Source organism: Boleophthalmus pectinirostris, unplaced genomic scaffold (assembly GCF_026225935.1).
Source record: "Boleophthalmus pectinirostris isolate CB_2022bp ecotype Guang Dong unplaced genomic scaffold, ASM2622593v1 HiC_scaffold_18, whole genome shotgun sequence".
NCBI lineage: Eukaryota > Metazoa > Chordata > Actinopteri > Gobiiformes > Gobiidae > Boleophthalmus > Boleophthalmus pectinirostris.
In genome coordinates, this window is record NW_026571133.1 from 11,395,906 (window position 1) to 11,414,741 (window position 18,836).

The 18,836-nt window shown below is 38.9% G+C and overlaps 1 protein-coding gene across 1 annotated transcript in view; it reads right to left on the reverse strand.

Annotated features, from left to right (window-relative positions):
* dock4b (dedicator of cytokinesis 4b) overlaps positions 1 to 18,836 on the reverse strand; it is a 279,898-nt gene that overhangs the window by 161,039 nt on the left and 100,023 nt on the right. Inside the window, 2 exon segments of the mRNA XM_055153283.1 lie at positions 6,940 to 6,968; positions 6,970 to 7,092. Of these exon segments, the coding sequence (XP_055009258.1) occupies positions 6,940 to 6,968; positions 6,970 to 7,092 (152 nt within the window).

The following is an 18,836-nucleotide window of genomic DNA, read 5'->3' on the forward strand; positions in this document are numbered from 1 at the left end:
TTCTTCTTACGGGATTTAGGAAAAGCTTAATATACCAGTTAGCCCCGTTAGCAGCGCATTACATATGTCACGACAAAATAGCAGTGATTGGTTAAATTAAAAAAAGTACCCGCCTACAGTCAAGCGAACAAATTCTAAAGCTGCAAGGTCAGACGGTTTCCACAAAGTGAAACCAGCTGATGAATCAGGCTAGCGTTCTAAGGTCCAGTCACAAAATAAATGATCAGGTTCAACATGAATTTGCCTTTTTAGATATGTCATGGTAAATGCAATGGTATCAACAGGAAAAGTGAATTTTTTTCCCCACCAATCTGGGAGTATGCCAGAATCTAAAAACAACCAACTGATACTTTGCAGGTGATGTCCTCAACATTCCCTGGGGGTGTGATGCTAACTGTAGACAATGCTCTATTTGAAGTTCTGTTATTAAAGTTAGACTTGACTTAATGTTGTTACCTCCTCAAAAACATTGCTGGAGTTGTGTTCTGTTTCATTCACACAAGTTTTAGTAATCCTTTATGAGAAGTGAGCCTAACAGTTTAAAAGACAATATTACATCTGTTTATTTTGCAACATTCAATCTGCAGTGTATTCATATAAATGTAGTTAAGTCAGTTAGAGCTTTTTATAGCCTCAACCACACATTTTCCATATCATATCTAACTCTGCTATGTGCACACTTGACCTATAACATGACAATAAATTATCATGCATTATGGATGTGCATTAGTGCATTTTACAAGCTCTTACAAGAATAAAAGTTTCTGTCTTTGCCAATGAAGTAAATATGAAACAGGCTTGCACCATAAATCAGTGTTTTGTGTATGTAGGCCAGTGGGTGCCCATGTTTGAATTAATTAAGCCCCATACGATTAATTATACAAATGCTCATGATTTTTAATACATGCATTCCTTCTGTAAAGCCCCTTTTTATCTAATGCAAGGGAACAAACCAGTGGAGAGATGGTGGACTCTGGATAGGACTTTCATTAGCTGTTCCCTATATCTTTACCCTTCACTGAATATGATCGATCAGATTCCAGTGCATAAGATGAGATACAGCAGGTTTGAAATACAAATTAATTTTAATACATTACAAACATCTGTGAATAACTGGTGAACTATTAATTATCTGTTAATGGGTCCAGCACTGTATTTAAAGGGACAGTCCGGAAATTTGGACACAGGACCTCATTTCCTAGTTAGAAAGAGTGTTGGAGACGTGTGGAGATACTTCTTTAAATATTCCATCCAGTCCTTGTATTTGCAGAGGTCACTGGTGCTAGGCTAGCGCATGTCAATGGCCATAGTTATCCTTCCACTAAAAACAGTCTTACCCACTCCACAAAACACCCAAAGCAAATCTATTATTACACCAGACTGTCGATGTAAATGTCTGTGTTAATAGAATAATGTTTGAAATAAAACTAACCTTGCATCGCATGAATTGACGCATATTGCGGGACTATTTTCTCAGCATCAGCGGAATTTTACTTTTCTGGTAAGATAGGTGTTTGGTGATAAATGTCCACCGCTGCCAAGCTTTCTATTAGGACCTACAAATTGCTGCTCCTGCTCAGACATAAATCCTTCAAATGCAAGCTTGGTTTTACTTCTAAAATTATTCTATCAACACATCGACAGTCTGGTGTAATCATAGATTTGCTTCGGGTGTTTTGTACAGTGGGTAAGACTGTTTTTAGTGGCAGGATAACTATGGCCATTGACATCCACTAGTCTAGCACCAGGAACCTCTGCAAATACAAGGACTGGATGGATTATTTTAAAAAGTGTTTTCACATGTCTCCAACACTCTGGCTCACTCAGAAATGTCCAAAATTCCAGACTGTCCCTTTAATAAGTAGAAAATATTGCACTGATAGTAAAGAGGATAGTGAAGAGGAAAAAGACAGTGGAGACATATGGAGACAATGTTAAAACTGCAATAACAAAAAAAAAAAAAAAAAAAAAAAAAGGAATAAAAAATGAAGTTGTACAATACCTACATACCTACTATGGAGATGCTACAGGGCCAAATTACAGGTCAGATATACGAAGAGGTGACTTTGCACACAGTAAAGATTCTGATTTTAAAGGTATTATGGTATTAGCAATACTAATAATTCACAGCGTTATAGACATTTTAAGCAATTCATTAACATCTCCATGGAGACAAGCATGTAGCTGAACCCTACAAGAAAACGTACATAGTGCACCTTTAAATTAATTTACTATATTTAGCCATATGGAGACTGCAGGTTCCTGTGCATGGGGCGTGTCACTTCAGCATGTTTCAGGGAACTCTAATTACTTATCTATATTGTTCCTCACTGCCAAATTAACAGCCCCTTCTGCCTTACCAGATCCTCAGCCCTCCTCTCATTCACTCTCTCTCCCCTCTGCAGCTTGTTGACTGCCTAAGCTCAGAGGACCAGTGTCTCCCAGTGGGACCCTATCTCTCTCTATCACGGCCCTCATTAACATAACATGAATAGACAACCTCTCTCTCCTCAGCAGATTCACTATTCCCACTTATGAAGAAACCAATGATTGGAAATCCAGCTAAAACGAGAAGGGGGCGGAGACAGAGAATCCAGTGTAAAACAATGGGGAAATGTTATTAGCTGACTAAACATAGCTTAGTCAACATCTTCTGCAATTTAAAAATGATATGAACACTAGGGATGGGCATTCGATCTTAAGCGAATCGATCAAAGTTTTTATATTATTACTACTATTAATCATCTGCATAAATAAAGCCACATCAGCCGGTTTGAGATTATAATATTTAATGTTTGATGCAGCTTTGCACATTTGTTTATGTTTTACAGAACTTAAAACCACATGGCTAATTTGCATAAACTATAAGCGGAAAAAAAACAGATCTTTCCTTGTGCCCTGATGTGGTCAGCTTCTGTCGAACTAAAGGACATGACTCAGTGGAATATGAGTGTTTTCTCTGTGACACAGGGATGTTGATGACGCTGATGGCGACTCTGCTCTGTGCATATCGCGTTGGAGTGTGCAGGTTCAGCGCAGCTATTTATGTTGCAGTAACTGGGATACTGTGTGTACATGCACCATGACAAAACCGGGATACTCAAAAAAAACGATCATAACCGGGACACTGATGTGCATGTAAACTAAGTGATACAGTGATCTTCAAGGAGGCGCCAGAGCCAAAACATGGGATTGTGAGGCCACAACTCCAGTGTTTGTGCTTTCAGACGCAGCCTCGTCTCCTTATGCTATGCACAGCAACCTACATTCAGTTTGTCGATTAAAAATGAACGTGATCAACAAAATTCTTAATGATCACTTATCGATTAATCGACTAATCATGCCCATCTCTAATGAACACCATTATCACCATTATTACCATAAGTGTCTTGCCCAAGGACACAATTAACATACAAAATAGAATGCTAACCAGGAGCAAGATTCAAGTCATCAACCATCCAGTTAGTCAGCTATTGGATGGCTGATGAAAAAAAAAAAATAAAATCTTTGCTAAATTTATTTAAGGTAAGGTATTTAAGGTTTATTATACAACAACATTTCTGGTGAAGGATCCACCGCCTGCTTGTCTCCATGGATATATTATTGCTTTGCCTAGAATGTTTTACAGTATGGCATTAAACTATCCAAGCAGGTGACCATTGTGCCAAGTTACAAGTCAGATCTGTGTAGAGGCAATCCCATTCCCAATAAACCATTTATAACTGACTACATGCAAAGTAGAGCAATACTGTGGAACATTCAAGGCAAAGCAAAAACATCTCCATGGAGACAAGCAAGTGGCAGACCCGCCATCAGAAAAGTTACGTCATGTTAACATGAGGAAAAATCCAACATCAACTGTATTGCTGTGTTTCTCTAAAGTTTCTACAATGCCGTCTGCAAAATGTACAGCACCCACACAGACACGTGCCCATTCATCCATGGGTGACCTTGTTAGGCTGGTGTTACTGTAGGGAGGCGGCGAAGTGTAAGTTTGACAAAAAAGGGCGCGGAGAGGGCAGTCAAGTCTCCAATTCTCTAAAAATACCAGCAGGGTTCTTTGTTAGTGCTGTACAGTATTCAGTTGTAGTTTGTGCGAGAGAGAAGGAGCCTGTATTAAACACAAAGGAGCTGCCACAGTGAACAGGGGCGGCTGGCGCTGGCACAGGCAGAGACAGAGAGGTCGGACCCCCATCTGGTCCCTGACACACGCACCGGCTCTGCAGAGGGGCGATCTGTGGAACCCTGCCAGGCAAACGGAGAGATTTGTGTGTGGTGCTGTTTACAAACATTTGGATCAGTGCCACCACAGATTTACTCCAAGAAACGGATCGGGCTTCGGATGACAAATTGGAGACGCAAATGGACAATAGTGTGGGGATAGAGAGGAGTGCTGACAAAATGCAATATCAAGTTATGTTCTGGGATTCATATGATAACAATAATCAAATGATATGTTTAGAGATTCTTCAGAAATGTTTTAAAATATGCCTGTTAATGTCTTGGTTAAGATTAAAGTACTGCAACAAAGTGAATGTACTGTAAAATTTACCACAAATGTGCAGAGATATCACTTTACTCATGAAAATGATATGGTAAGATTCACTATTTCTTTTTTAGTAATTCTAAAGCAACTTAGAATTTTCTATACTCAAATTTCACATTTTGTAAACCTGATTAGGCAATATTAGCCAGGCTGGCGCCACCTAGTGCCTGCACTCGATTTCATTTCTCTCCAGCGACTAGGTAAGAAATTGGAATACACTAGATGGTTTACAAGAACCCTGGAAGTTGAAGACTGCGCACTGGCCAATCAGCGAAAAGCTGTGAAGCCATGACGTCAAACTCAAGCGCCTGTCTGGGTTTTGTGGTAAAGCACAACAGTAAACAAAGCAGTTGAGATGGATGGAGACGAAGCCATACATTCTGTGTTGGCAACGATTTCCGAGATCAAGCCGGAACAAAGAGAATGGTTGGTGAATTTTATCAAGTGGAAAGATGTTATAACCTTTCTTCCTATGGGATTTGGCGCATTACATACATCACGACCAAATGGCAGCGATTGGTTACATAAAAAAGTACCTGCCTACCGTTGAGCGAACAAATCCTAATGCTGCAAGGTGAGACATTTCCACGAAGTAAAACCGGCTGATGAATCAGGCTAAGACAATATATTATCCACCCCCAGTATACAGGCTTTCCAGAACTTGTTTCTTTGATTACAACCAAAAATTCAATATTGATGCTTTGCAGCGATATCACACTGGGGGTGTTCTGTCTGTGTGTTTATGACTGAATGTTCAGATGTTACCATGGAGACACAAAGTAAACATTAGCAAACACGGCCAAAAAAGTTTTAAGATAGTCTGAAAAATACAAATGGATTTAAGCAGCACATTCAACAAAATGATGAGAGCGACTAACTGAAAGCTGGCTTAAGGCTGTTACAACATTAACAACAATAAAGTCTAACAGAGCTTCAGACAGAGCAGAGCCTCCACTTAGCATCACACTCCCAGGAAATGTTGATAACAGCTGCAAAGTATCAATACAATTACAGAGGCAAGTGGATGAAGTGCTTTGCCCAAGTATACAAAGGCATGATGTAAAGTTGTTAGTCAGGTATGTTTCAGGATTCGAGTTTGGGTAATATAGGACCTTCAATGTACTGCTCACCATGGAAACAATTTTAGAAGCAAAATGAGAAAGGCTTTTATAAACTACAAGATGCAGGGCACTCCGACACAAAGAGACGAGGAGCAGGTCAAAAAGAGAAAGTACATCAAGTGCATCTCAGAATGATTCTGCTGGAAACTAATTACCAGGATGAAGAATAAAATGAAACATGACTCATCTCAAGATGTCTATTAAACTCAGGATATGTTATTTCCAAGCCAAATTAAATTACTGTCACAATGATATAGTGGTAAATCTATTTGATATTCACAGTTTAGTGATACAGCAAACATTACTTGTCAAAACAGAAAGCTACACTAAACTCTATGTATGGTAAATTCCGGACTATAAGCCGCTACTCACACTTTGAACCCTTCGGCTAATAAAATGATGCAGCTAATACATGGACGGATTCTTTGTTTGGCACGTTGTTCATTCACATATACGGTCTACGGTTTGGCAACACAGTGGATACGTGTGGCCTGAGTGCAGAAAGCGCCGCTGTCTGTGCGATTCACACATGGATCTAGGGTTAACGTGAAGCTGCTACAGTAGCTCGTGATATTGTCAGTGCACTCAAATAGTTTAGATCTTCATTTGATTGTGTTTTGAACAGTTATTTTGCGTTTTATACACACACCCTCCTCATGGAAAGCACGCGAAGAAATGCAGATGATGCAGCTTTTTAGTTAACAACAATTGATGAGGCTGTCGAAGAAGGAAATCGAGCTGCTGCACATGAACTCAACATCAATGAGTCAATGACGAGATTTTGTCAATGGCAGCGTGACGAACTGACTCAGTGCAAAAAGACGACAAAAGCTTTGAGAGGCAATAAAAGCAGACGGCCCGACACCTGCAGCTTATATTGAGCTGCGGCCTATATATGTGCAGTTTTAAAATTTTGTTAAAATTTAGTTGATGCGGCTTCTATTCGGGTGTGCTCAATAGTCCAGAAAATACGGTATTTGTGTATGATGATGGATCCCCTTGCAAAACTATCAAATAACTTTTTATTTTTAAAGGTGCACTGTAACTTTTCTAATCAAGGGTTTGCCACCTGATAGTCTCCATGGTCATTGCTTTGTCTGAAAATTCCCACAGTAGTTCTGTCAAGCTCAGATGTTCCGTCTGTTAAACATTGTGTCGGTGAAACAAAACACAACTCTAGGTATGTTTTTGATGAGGAAACAACATTATAACAAAGATCAGTAACGTAGGAAAAGTTCCTATAAGCTCCGGTGTGAGTGTGTAGAGCTGCACCTGAGTGGTCGGTTTTCTCTTCCGTCGTAAGATGTGGAAAAAGACCTCCAGCTCCTCTCCCAGGTTGGCGCTCATCAGGCTCTTGACGTGGACGAACAAGTGGTGGGTGCTGGCAGGGACTGCGCTGTCCTTTTTTCTGTGCCTGTGCTCCATCTGTAAGACAAACAGGAAGCATATAAATAAAAAAGGCCTATAGATACTTCGCAGTTACATCACGCTGGGGGTGCTCTACTTGTATCTTGTTGGCGGAATCAGTTACCATGGTGACACAATGCACACACCTAAACCCTTTGATTTTCTTGTAGTGCATCCACAGCTTTATGTGTCATATTCATGGGTACCAGCTTCCTGTTATATGCAACATTTTGAGATATATTTAAGGTATAAAGTTTCATTTTTAAATCGTTAATATTTTGGTTATCAACTATGGAAATGGTCCTAATTTCTCATCATTCTCTCACTTCTCTCCGCCTGGAAAAAGTTATAATACATTATAACCAGACGTAGCGAGTGCACAGTGGGAAAAATGGGATTATTTTCCAAGTGACTCTTCATCACTAAAGTTACTGCAGTTTTAGTACAGTCCTAGTGTGCAGAAATGTGCATACTCTTCTATTCAAATTATATATCCATGGGTTTTAGAGTGATGAGAAATAAGCGCTGTCCTCATATCAAATAACAATTCCAAACGAAATGGCCTCAAAATGTCACCTATGCAGGAAATTGAAGACCATTAACTGATTGTACAATAGGAGACAGAATATACAGAACTTATCATTCAGTTAATCAAGATTTATAACAGAAACAAATCCTGAAATGATACTTACAAAATATCCCTAAATGAGTTGTTACACTTCAAACAATTGTATCAAACTCAACAAGAACATTACAGCAGAGTTTATAAAAGCTTCATTCTAATCTGCTGTCAACATCCAGAAACAATGACGCACACACAGACATGATCACACACACGTGCGCACACACACAACACACACACACACACACAGTACACCAGATGGTCAAAGCATCCAGTGCCAAATGATGCTCCACATATATTTACTTTTGGGCATTCAGAGAAGAGAGAGGGGGCAGGAAGAGAAGATGAAGAAGGCTAAAAAAAGAACTAAGCATTAAATGAAAAGGCTGGGCACTCTGGACCAAATGTCCATTGTCTACGTCACTAAACAGAGATAAATGTAATATTTCATTTTATTTAAAGATAAGATAGAGATGGTTTTTCATCTCCATACTTCCATGGAAATAGAAAAGTTAAAACCATACTCATACTGTGTCATACTGTGGAGGATTATAGCCACAGGAACAGCATCACTGTGGAAACAGGCAGGAGGACGCCCTCATCCAGGCTAAATAAGAGTCAGGTTTCTGGAGATGCAAGCCCACTCAGAGTAAAGGCGTGTTTTTCTGTGCAATAAAAACAGCCAAAATAAAAAGAATCTGCTTTTTCAAGTCTATTTTTTGGTTCAAAAGTTACATACTGTGTGCACCTCTGGACTAATTCTAAAAAAGCCAGTTTGCAAAGACTGTAGTTGGCCTACAATGATGCTTTATGAGTGCTTTTGAGGAGGCCACGATGGACGAGTGCAATTGAAATGTTTGTTACTGCAGGATTGAACACTTTGCAAGCTGCACTAAGAAATTTTATGTACAGTTTTATCTGCAGACTGAACAAATCAGACAATGAAATAATAATGTCACTCACAAATCTGAGATTCAGTGCAATAAGATATCAGTCCAGTATGTGGAGACACTGGTATGGTTGTCTTTTAAAAACATGAATGTTTATTGTTTTGTAATGTCACTGTACTTGTCTGTTTTTAAAATGGACCATGAGTCCAGAATAAAGATGATGATGATGATGATGATGAAAGATAATTTTGTTAAGTTATACTTTATAGTCCCCGCAAATGACTCATCCATCAATGCAGATGGTGTAAAATGTAAGAAGCAGTGGGAGCAATCCAGCTTGGTCATGATTATATCAGCTAATTATTTCAAGGTTTTAACAAAAGAGCTGATCAAAACTTAAACAAAAACTTTCAGAGTATCTTTCAAACCAGGGTATAAAATAGTTCTATATTTTTTTAATATTTTAGATAAATTTTACACTGCATTCACCAGAACCTCAACCAAGATATACTGGAATGTTTACAATATATAATGAATGTTTTATCTTATTTAAGATGGATTGCCATATCATCCAAATATTGTCAATGGAGTAATACAAAAAATCTATACTTTTAAAAAAAAAATTATTATCACTGTTGTTATTTGCTGTAGTTGGCAATCTGCAGTCCCTATAAATCTCATTTTCTCTCAAAATCCTACCCATCAAATGCCCAAAGTCGCTAAACTGCAGCTTCTACTACAAAAGAGTTATGAGATGAACAAGTGAACAGGTAGTATATCAAAACCGTTTCATCATTTTGAATCATCTCACTTTAAAACAGTACCACACTAACTCTATAACTGATGCTTGTGTAACAGAGGAGCTGAGATTAATCCAGGGAGTCCCAGAGGCAGTAAAGTAACACTTGTAAAGAAGAAAGATGCCGACGTTTCACAATTGAGTCTCCTTTTGGATTATTTCTCAGGTTCTAAATTAGATTGCTGTGTAGATGCACAGTGAGTGAATACTTAGGAGAGAGATCCTCCATTTGTCAGTACCTCTGCAACAATTAGAGGTGCATTATGTAACTTTTCTGGTTATCTTTTTATGTTATTGCTTTGCCTGTAATGTTTCACAGTGTGACAGTGAATTATGTGTGTTATTATTGCTAAAAAAAAAATACAATTACAAATTATTATTATTTTTCATTTTTACTGTTTTTTTTACTGTCACTATAATAAAATTTGAAGCTTGATATATTAGTACAGAGATATAGCAGATAATATTGAAACTACTTTATGCCACTGACACAATAACAATAATGTAAAATAATCTCAGTAAACATTTTTAGATGGTCTCATTAAAAGGCCTGAGCTGCAACAAATAATGTACAATTATTAGTCAATAATTAGCCAAAAAAATCATATTCAACCTTTTACAGTTCAAATGTCAGTGTATTACAAAATAAATAAATAAATGAATAAAATGTTTAACTATTACAAAGAAAATGTATGCATGATAAATTATGAGAAAATGTATTGTTCAAGCTTTCATATATTGTACAATAGGTCGTTATAGTAAAGGTGTCAGGCTTACACTTGCTTTTCTATAAATCTGACCTGTTACTTGGCCTCGAGTCATCACCGGCTTGTCTCCATGGAGACAGATGTTTAATACCATACTGTGGAACATTCAAGCGAAGGCAATCACTTCTCTATGGAGGCAAGCAGTTTGCAGACCCTCCACCAGAAAAGTTAAATAATGCACCTTTACCTCCACTGTCAATAAGCTGTACCTTTTTTTAAACTTAAGGATAAGTAAACACATACTACAAATGGGATTCGCTTTGGCTTTTAGAGACCAAAAACAATGGCGTAATCAACCAGACAGACAAGTCCTTTACTAGAAAATTGTGATCACAAATCACTTTACAATTGCTGTATCTGTCACTATGATGAATATGTTTGCTTTGGTCCAGACGGCGCTGCCCTTTCACAGATCCCCAAAGACAACACAGGCTGTAACAGCCTCCAATCACACAGTTTAGAGTGGAGTTTTCCTCATGCGACTCCAGGCAGACACTCGTCGGATACAGAAGGACTGGAACTGGAAAAGGGCTCATTTTCACTCTGGGATGTGATTATGAGGTTATTTTTGGTGCAGCAGCAGGGAGCAAAGTGTGGTTATATGACAGATTCAGCATGACTAGACACAAACAGACATGTACTTATTACTCAAAATTGACTCTTGTGAGGTTTAAGTCATGTTAGAATGTTGTTACCTCCTCAAAAACATACCTGGAGTTGTGTTTTGTTTCAGTCACACGTTTGAGTAATCCTGGTTTATTAGTCTGTCTACATCTCCATAAGATCAAATTACTTGTCACATTAATGTCATGTGGTGGTAGTTTTCAAGTTAGCAGCTATGTTTCACCTTTTGTTCAGTAGAGATTGGCAATTCCAGGGCAGAAATCATCCAATTTATTCTAATAAAGATGTATGGAGTAGCACAGTGGAGCGTTTCCTGTATTACCATACGACATCACAAGGTGAAACAGAGAATTTTGAGCTTTGAAGAAGAATGTTTTCCGTTTGAGAGAAGAACACAGCCTGAATATGCAGAGTTTGTGTGTTAAATGTGTGTGAATGAAACAAACAACAACTCCAGGTATGTTTGTGATGAAGAAACAACATTATAATTCAGAAAATAGCCTAAAATGGGCCCTTTAAAGCTAACGCAGCACTTTACATATAGTAGTACAGTACTAGTAGTACTGTCTTGCATACAGTTTATTGCAAACACTGCACTCTGTGACAAAATCAGATGATTGTACATGGTCTGCATGTTATTGTGAACCATTTTATCTGTCACAAACCAGCACGTGTTCTTGAGTTCTGTGGGTTTTGAGGAAGAGCTATTCTCTGGTATCTCCAAACTGTGAGAGCTACACACGACAATGTAACCAAAGACATGGAATATAAACCAGCAGACGTTACTTTATACAGTCAAAATATTTTTCTGCGTATCCTAGTTTGAAATAGGCCTACTCCATATTGGTGTGTGCACATTGTTATATATTGACATAGCCTCCAAACATGGCCCTTTACACTTCTGAAAATACAAGATTCCAGTACGCTTCCTCTAAACTGATTGTGCTGTGCTATGGTGGTCCACCCTGTTTTACAACTGAAAAATCTGTGCACGCCCCAAAAATCAATGCTCGTAAATACGACCAATGCTACCTGTCTATTTCAAAGTTTAAAGGGCTCATATTAGGCCATTTCTGATCTGTTATAATGCCGTTTCCTCATCAAAAACATACCCAGAGTTGTGTTTTGTATCATTTACATGTTTAACACACAAATCTTGCAAATTTCTCTTCGATCTTGTGATGTCATGTGGTAATACAGGATGTGCTCTACCATGTTTTTAAACTCAACCTTCACTATAAACATTTGGATAATTTCAGCTGTGGAATTGACTATCTCTGTTGAACAAAAGGTAAAAAATTGCTGTTAACTTGAAAATTACCACTACATGACATCACACGGTGGCATTTTTAGCTTTAGAGATGTAGATAGACACTCGAACGTGTGTGAATGAAACAAAACACAACTCCAGGTATGTTTCACAAGAGGTAACAAAGTTTTAATCCGGTTTAAAGCTCACAAGAGACAGTTTTGTGTAATATAGAACCTTTAAAAATCAATTTAATCATGAAGAAGTAACTTTAATGCAACCAAAACATAAAAACATGACATGACTAGTATCCAAAATACACTAATATTAAACACATTACTAAATATATATATTGGTGGCCAAAACAGTTAAGTGGGGCTTACACAGAAAATCATGAAAAGAGAGAGAGAGCAGTACAATGCATGTGGGTGTTTGTTTGTTCTTATCATTGTCCTTCATGTTTTTTTTTTGTTTTTTTTTGTTTTACTAAATTGCATAAAACATCCACCACACTTTCTATCACAGCCAGGTCAAATGAAGGTTAAATAGAAATTTCAAGCCTTTTAGATGTCTCCATTACAGCATTCAGCCCTGATAGTTTGTGCATTAGCGACCCTTTCATCTTTACTTAAGCAGAGCGAGGACAGGTCAGGCGCATTAGACACAACTTAAGGGGTCCTGAACCATTTATCCTGGTTTAACCCACCCAATTCTGAGGTGAGATGCAGGAGTGCTGCTACTGCTTGAAAAGACTGGAACTTGTGCGCATGACAGAATATATATAGCATATGTAATTTATTTGATTCAAGCACAATAGAGCACTTAAAGGCTGCCCTTATCTGGACTCAAACAGGAACCTTTACCTACATCTGAACTCTGAACACCACCAGTTTTCACACCAAAAACAATGTTCTTAATTTTGTTATGTTATCGATCTCATGCCGGTCCCGTTTGGCATTCTCAAAACAAGGAATGCCAAAAGGAATGTGAGAAGGAAAAATTAAGACTCACTAGAAAACAAAAGGACAAAGCAGAGAAGCACAGAAAGCAGAGAAAATCTAAAATCTGCCATATCAGTTCACTGTAAAGGAAATAGCTTCATTATGGATTGGGACGGGACACAGGTCGTTGGATCAGAGGAGAACAAGTCCTAACACTAAATCAGGGAGGCCATTGAAATCAGGAAACATGGCATGGACAGCTTAAACTGTGATGACGGAGCGTTCCTCCTTTGACACACCTGGGACACCCTCCTCCAGAGAACACCGGGCGTCAGGAGGCGTGGTCAGTCTGAGCGACCTGGTCAGGGAGGCTGACCACGCCTACAGGAAGTAACAACAGCTGATATACGACACATCGCCACCAACATCGGTGACAGTTCTGAGAATGGCTAGCAGCTACCAGCCAAAACATGTCAACAAGGTAAATCTATCTCCTACTATATTGTCTTTAAAACCCCAAAAGTGAATTTATTCTCAAATTTACGGTGTTGTACTGCAGTGGTCCCCAACTTTTTTTGCGCCATGGACCAGTTTTATGCTCAACAATATTTCACGGACTGGGCGGTGCTCAGAGACTGCGGCGTGTGGGAGGAGGCTGGAGGAGGCGTGGTCCACGCAGCATGGGTTAGTCCTGGTTAAATCCTGTTTTAGTCCTGGTTTTAGACCTGGTTGTGTCATGGTTTTGTCATGGTGTAGTTCTGGTTTAGTCCTGGTTTAGTTCTTGTTTTAGTTCTGGTTTAGTCCTGGTTTTATTTCTGGTTTAGTCCTGGTTTTAGTTCTGATTTTGGACCTGGTTTACTTCTGGTTTGTAATTCTAGTTTAGTTCTGGTTTAGTTCTGTTTTAGTCCTGGTTTTAGTCCTGGTTTAGTTCTGGTTTAGTTCTGGTTTAGTTCTGGTTTTAGTCCTGGTTTAGTTCTGGTTTAGTTCTGGTTTAATTCTGGGTTAGTACTGGTTTAGTTCTGGTTTAGTTCAGGTTTAGTCCTGGTTTTAGTCCTGGTTTTAGTCCTGGTTTTAGTCCTGGTTTTAGTTCTGGTTTAGTCCTGGTTTAGTCCTGGTTTAGTCCTGGTTTAATCCTGGTTCTAGTTCTGGTTTAGTCTTGGATTTAGACTTGTTTTTAGTTCTGGTTTAGAAAAACGGTCCACGCGGTGCACAGGCGTATGGGAAGGGGGGTTCGCACTTTCGTGGCCCAGTACCAAATGACCCACAACCTGGTACTGGTCTGCAGCCCGGGGGTTGGAGACCACTGTTGTACTGTGTTTTCAGCCAATCACCATGTGCAACAAATTATAAAAATATTATCAGAGTCATGATATAGTACCAGTCCTATTTAATAATAACCCCTCTTATCTACATCATTCACTCAGATATCTCATACAGTGATCTCCTGATGCATTTGAACAGTCAGCCTGATTTTTCCCACAGCTCAACCCCGCACTGCCAGCACACACGCAGGTAATCCCCGTCCCAATTTAATTAAGAAGCACCACAGAGGCAGCAAGACGGAAACAAAGACCCCACCACCACACACTGGAGACAGGCTCAGATTCAAGTCATTTGGGCTTCATTGTTGTTGCCATGTTGTGTATTTCTTCAGGATTATGAATGCTGTTGTCTTTATCTAACTGTTGTGCCCCCGCTTAGGATGCAAGATTAATCACAATCAAGTCAAAACTATAATTTGAACAGATGCAATTAGCTGCAGTTTTTAAAGGTGCACTGCATATTTTTCTCTGGTAGAAGGTCTGTCACCTACTTGACTCCATGGAGACATTATTGTTTTTTCTTTGAATGTTCTACAGTATGGTATTAAATTTAACTATTCCCCTGGAGACAAGCAAGTCACAACATCAGGCTAAGCTACACATCAGATCTATACCCTATATCACATTAAGGTCCTATAGCACACTAAATTCTTGCGTGTTTTAAGTCATATTTTAATGTTGTTACCTCATCAAAAACATACCTCGAGTTGTCACATGTTTGAGTAACCCTTTATTATTAGTCTGTCTAATCTAATCTAATCTAATCTTTCTCCAAACAGCTACCTTTTACCTTTTGTCCTGTAGAGGTTGGCAATTCCAGAGCTGAAATCATCCAAATGAATCTAGTGGCAGTCTATGGAGCTTAAAAACACAGTGGAGCACTTCCTGTATTACCACATGACAAAGGTGGAACAGAGTGCTTTCCATTTGTGAGAAGCACTCAGAGCTCCCCAAGGCTGCGTGCCCTTCACCCTGCTGTCACATGACTGCACAACAACCTGCAGCACCAAGCACCTTGTGAAGTTCATGGACGACAAAACTCTGGTGGGTTTCATCACTGAGGGCGACGGGACACACTACAGAAAATACTAAGAAGGTTGATGTCGATTTCTAGTGAGACCACACCTAACATCCACCACTGATCATCAACGGTGCTGCTGTGGAGAGAGTGAGTAGCACAACATGTCTGGGGTTGCACATCAGTGAGGACCTCTCCTGGACCCCCAACACTGCATCACTAGTGAAGAAAACCCAGCAGGGCCTCTACTTTCTGCGGAAATTCCATCAGGCAAGTGCCTCACTACCCATCATGACCACATTCTACAGACGAACCATTGAGAGCATCCTTTCCAGCTGCATTCCTGTGTGGGGCGGAAGCTGACTGACCACAGCAGGAGAGCCCTGCAGCGCAAAGTGAACACAGCCAGGAAGAGCATTGGTGCACCACTGTCCTCCCAGTAAGACATATACACCACCCGCCTCACATGCAAAGCCATCACAATTGTGAGTGATGCAAGTCACTCCGCACACAATCTGTTCAGCTCCTGCCCTCCGAGAGGACGTATTGGAGCCTCTGTTCCCGCACAACCAAACCCACTAACAGCTTCATCCACCAGGCTGTTAGGATGCTGAACTCTCTCCCCTCTCTAACCACCAGATAGCCAGGAAGCTAGGAATCTGAGTCTCCCTAAAGAAGAACTTTGGACTTTTCCTTTTGTTTTATTATTATTTAATTTAGAAGACTAAGAGTGACAACATAATTAAAATTTTTCATATGTTCATGCGGAAATTTGACAATAACCATTTTGAATTTGAATTTGAACTCAGCCTAAATAAACACAACTCAGGTTATGTTTTAATGTGGAAACAACATTTTAACATAGATCAGAAAATAGCACAATACAGTCCTTTTAAACCAGATCTAATCTCAATCCTTTTCAGCCCTGGGCCCTGCTACAGAAGCAACCAAGTCATTTGCTCATTTGGTATTGAATTAAACAGTAGTGCATTAAGCTCCTGTTTGGCTGTGCTTGCTTTTGTTTTGACTGGCACACAGAAAGAAAACAGATGGATTAAGAGCCTCAATTACCCCATGCGAAGGAGAGGACTTGTTTTGTGTGCGTTATTTGTGTGCGTGTGTGTATAATTGTGGTATGGTTTTTCTCCGCTCTGTACCAACCAGGGCAGAGAAGTGGTTGCCACGGTAACAGCGGCTGGGGCGAAATGGGACGATGAGGAACAGAGGGGGGAACGGAGGAGAGGGGGAGAGAGCGAGAGGAGGGGGAGGATAGGGAAAGACGAGAAGAGATGATGGTGAATTTCTCTCTAATTAGGAAAATTATGTGAGTCTGCCTTGAAAATGATGCTTATGATGATTGTTTTGTTGGATGATCTGTTTTTGTAAGATGGCACTAAAGGAAATGATTTGACTTTTGATAAACTTTCAGAAAAGAGTGGGCCAAAGAAGCATTTTCTTTTTATTATTTAAAAAAAAAAAGACAATGTGTAACTTTTCAAATGGATGGTCCTCCACCTGCTTGATGTTATTTCTTTGCCTTGAATGTTCCACAATATGACATATATGTCTGCAGGCCAAGTTACAGGTCAGATCTGTGGAGAGGTGATCCAGTTGACAATAAATATGCATGTTTTTATAAGCAATAGCAACCCCTGTAATTGAATACATGCATGATAATTATATATTTCAAGTTTGCTGTCATACTGTGAAACATTCGGATCAATAACATCTCCACTGAGCTAAGCAGTAGGTAGATCCTGAAAACTTACATAGTGCGCCTTGTAGGGGTGTAACAATAACCAAAATATTGTGATATATATCGTATCATCAAAAGTCTCTCAATAATATCGTGGGCCATCTCAATATATCGAATAACAAGTTTCTTTGCTTAAATGTATTGTTTTGGTGCAGCAATGCCTAAAAAAACAGAGGGAACTACATCAACCATGATCCTTTGCTCCGTTTTGGTGCAAATTACATGAAGAAATAGGAGTTCTAAGCACTTATAAATCTTAGTTCTTTGAGTTAAGTCTTGTCAAGGCCTTTTAAGAGGAAAAAGTAGAATATTCTCAATTCTGTTAGTCTTTACAAAATATCGCAATAAATATAGTATGAGATTTGGAGATCGTGAAAATATTGTACCGTGAGATTTGGATATCGTTACATCCCTAGCGCCTTGCATTTATTTTGATTATTGTTTTGTCCTATTGCAAGCACAAGAACTAACAGTCATTAAAATTAGAGCATACACCCCATAATTACAAAACATCTGGGCAGTATATGTTTACCATTCTGAAAAAGGAGCTTCTCAGAACATAGGCCTATTCATATTTATATCACATTTGCACACATACCACATCAAAACTGGGACTAAACTAGAATTAAACCATAACTACACCTAAACTAGACCAGGGCTAATCCCTGACCAAACCAAGACCACACAAAGACTAAAATGGGCTCAAACCAGAACACGCTACAATTGCAACCTTTGAGTGGAGCTATTGTTACATAGCACAATACACAGCAAAGCATACGGTCATAGCTTCATTAATAGGTAAAATAATAATGATAAAAATAATAATTAAAAACTCTGGCTTAAATATCTGACTATAATAAAATTGCAAAAAATCAATCCAGCTTCTACAGTCAGACACAGATGAGATACAGTGTTCAATGCTGCTGTGAAAATTCCTCCTTCTTCCTCTTAATCTGAACAGCAAAGTCAATAGGCCCTTGTTTGAGAAGGGAAGTGAACAGGCTTTGAAGTGTGCCGCCACTCAGATAAAGACTTCTCCCTTTACTCTGTCTCTCGTGTGACATAGCCAGATTTACAATGTGAAATAGCAAACTAGTTACGTCAAGTATTCTGTAAAAACTCCCTAACGACTGAATGAAATTGTAATGGAGACGACTAAATAGATACAGCATCTGCATGTTTTGGTTCCTCATCTTCAAACAGCAACGCAAATATATACATTTTCTTACAGCTTTGTCTGCAATTTTGTTATTTTTACACAGTAGCTAATTTTCAAATTTTTCATTTCTCCTAAATGATATTTGAGATGCATGATCCTTACCAGAATATGTCTCTGTATTACAGTTTGAGTCTGAGAATTCCAGGCAAATTTGACCCAATTCTAATATTATTATGAATTCAGCCTCAGCTAACCCATCCAAATTTAATTCTATTACCTCAAATGACTTACTTCAATTGACTCTCACTGTAATTTGAATAGATTTTGACTTTTGCAAATAGACCAGTCACTTTTTGTGTATTTCATGTACAATATAAAATAGAAGAGATGGGATTTCTTTATTGTAAGTGGAATATAAGTTATCGTATTGGCATATCTTATTATATTGTCAAAATGTTCTCAAATCCAGAGAAATACTACTGAAATCAGTCTATTTTTACATATTACAGATTCTCTCCATTGCAGTGCTTCAGCAGAGTAAACAGGAGCTAAAACCAGGGCAGAGTTGGGTCCCGTGCACCTGTGCTTCTCCACACTGAGCTTGTGTAAAAGTGG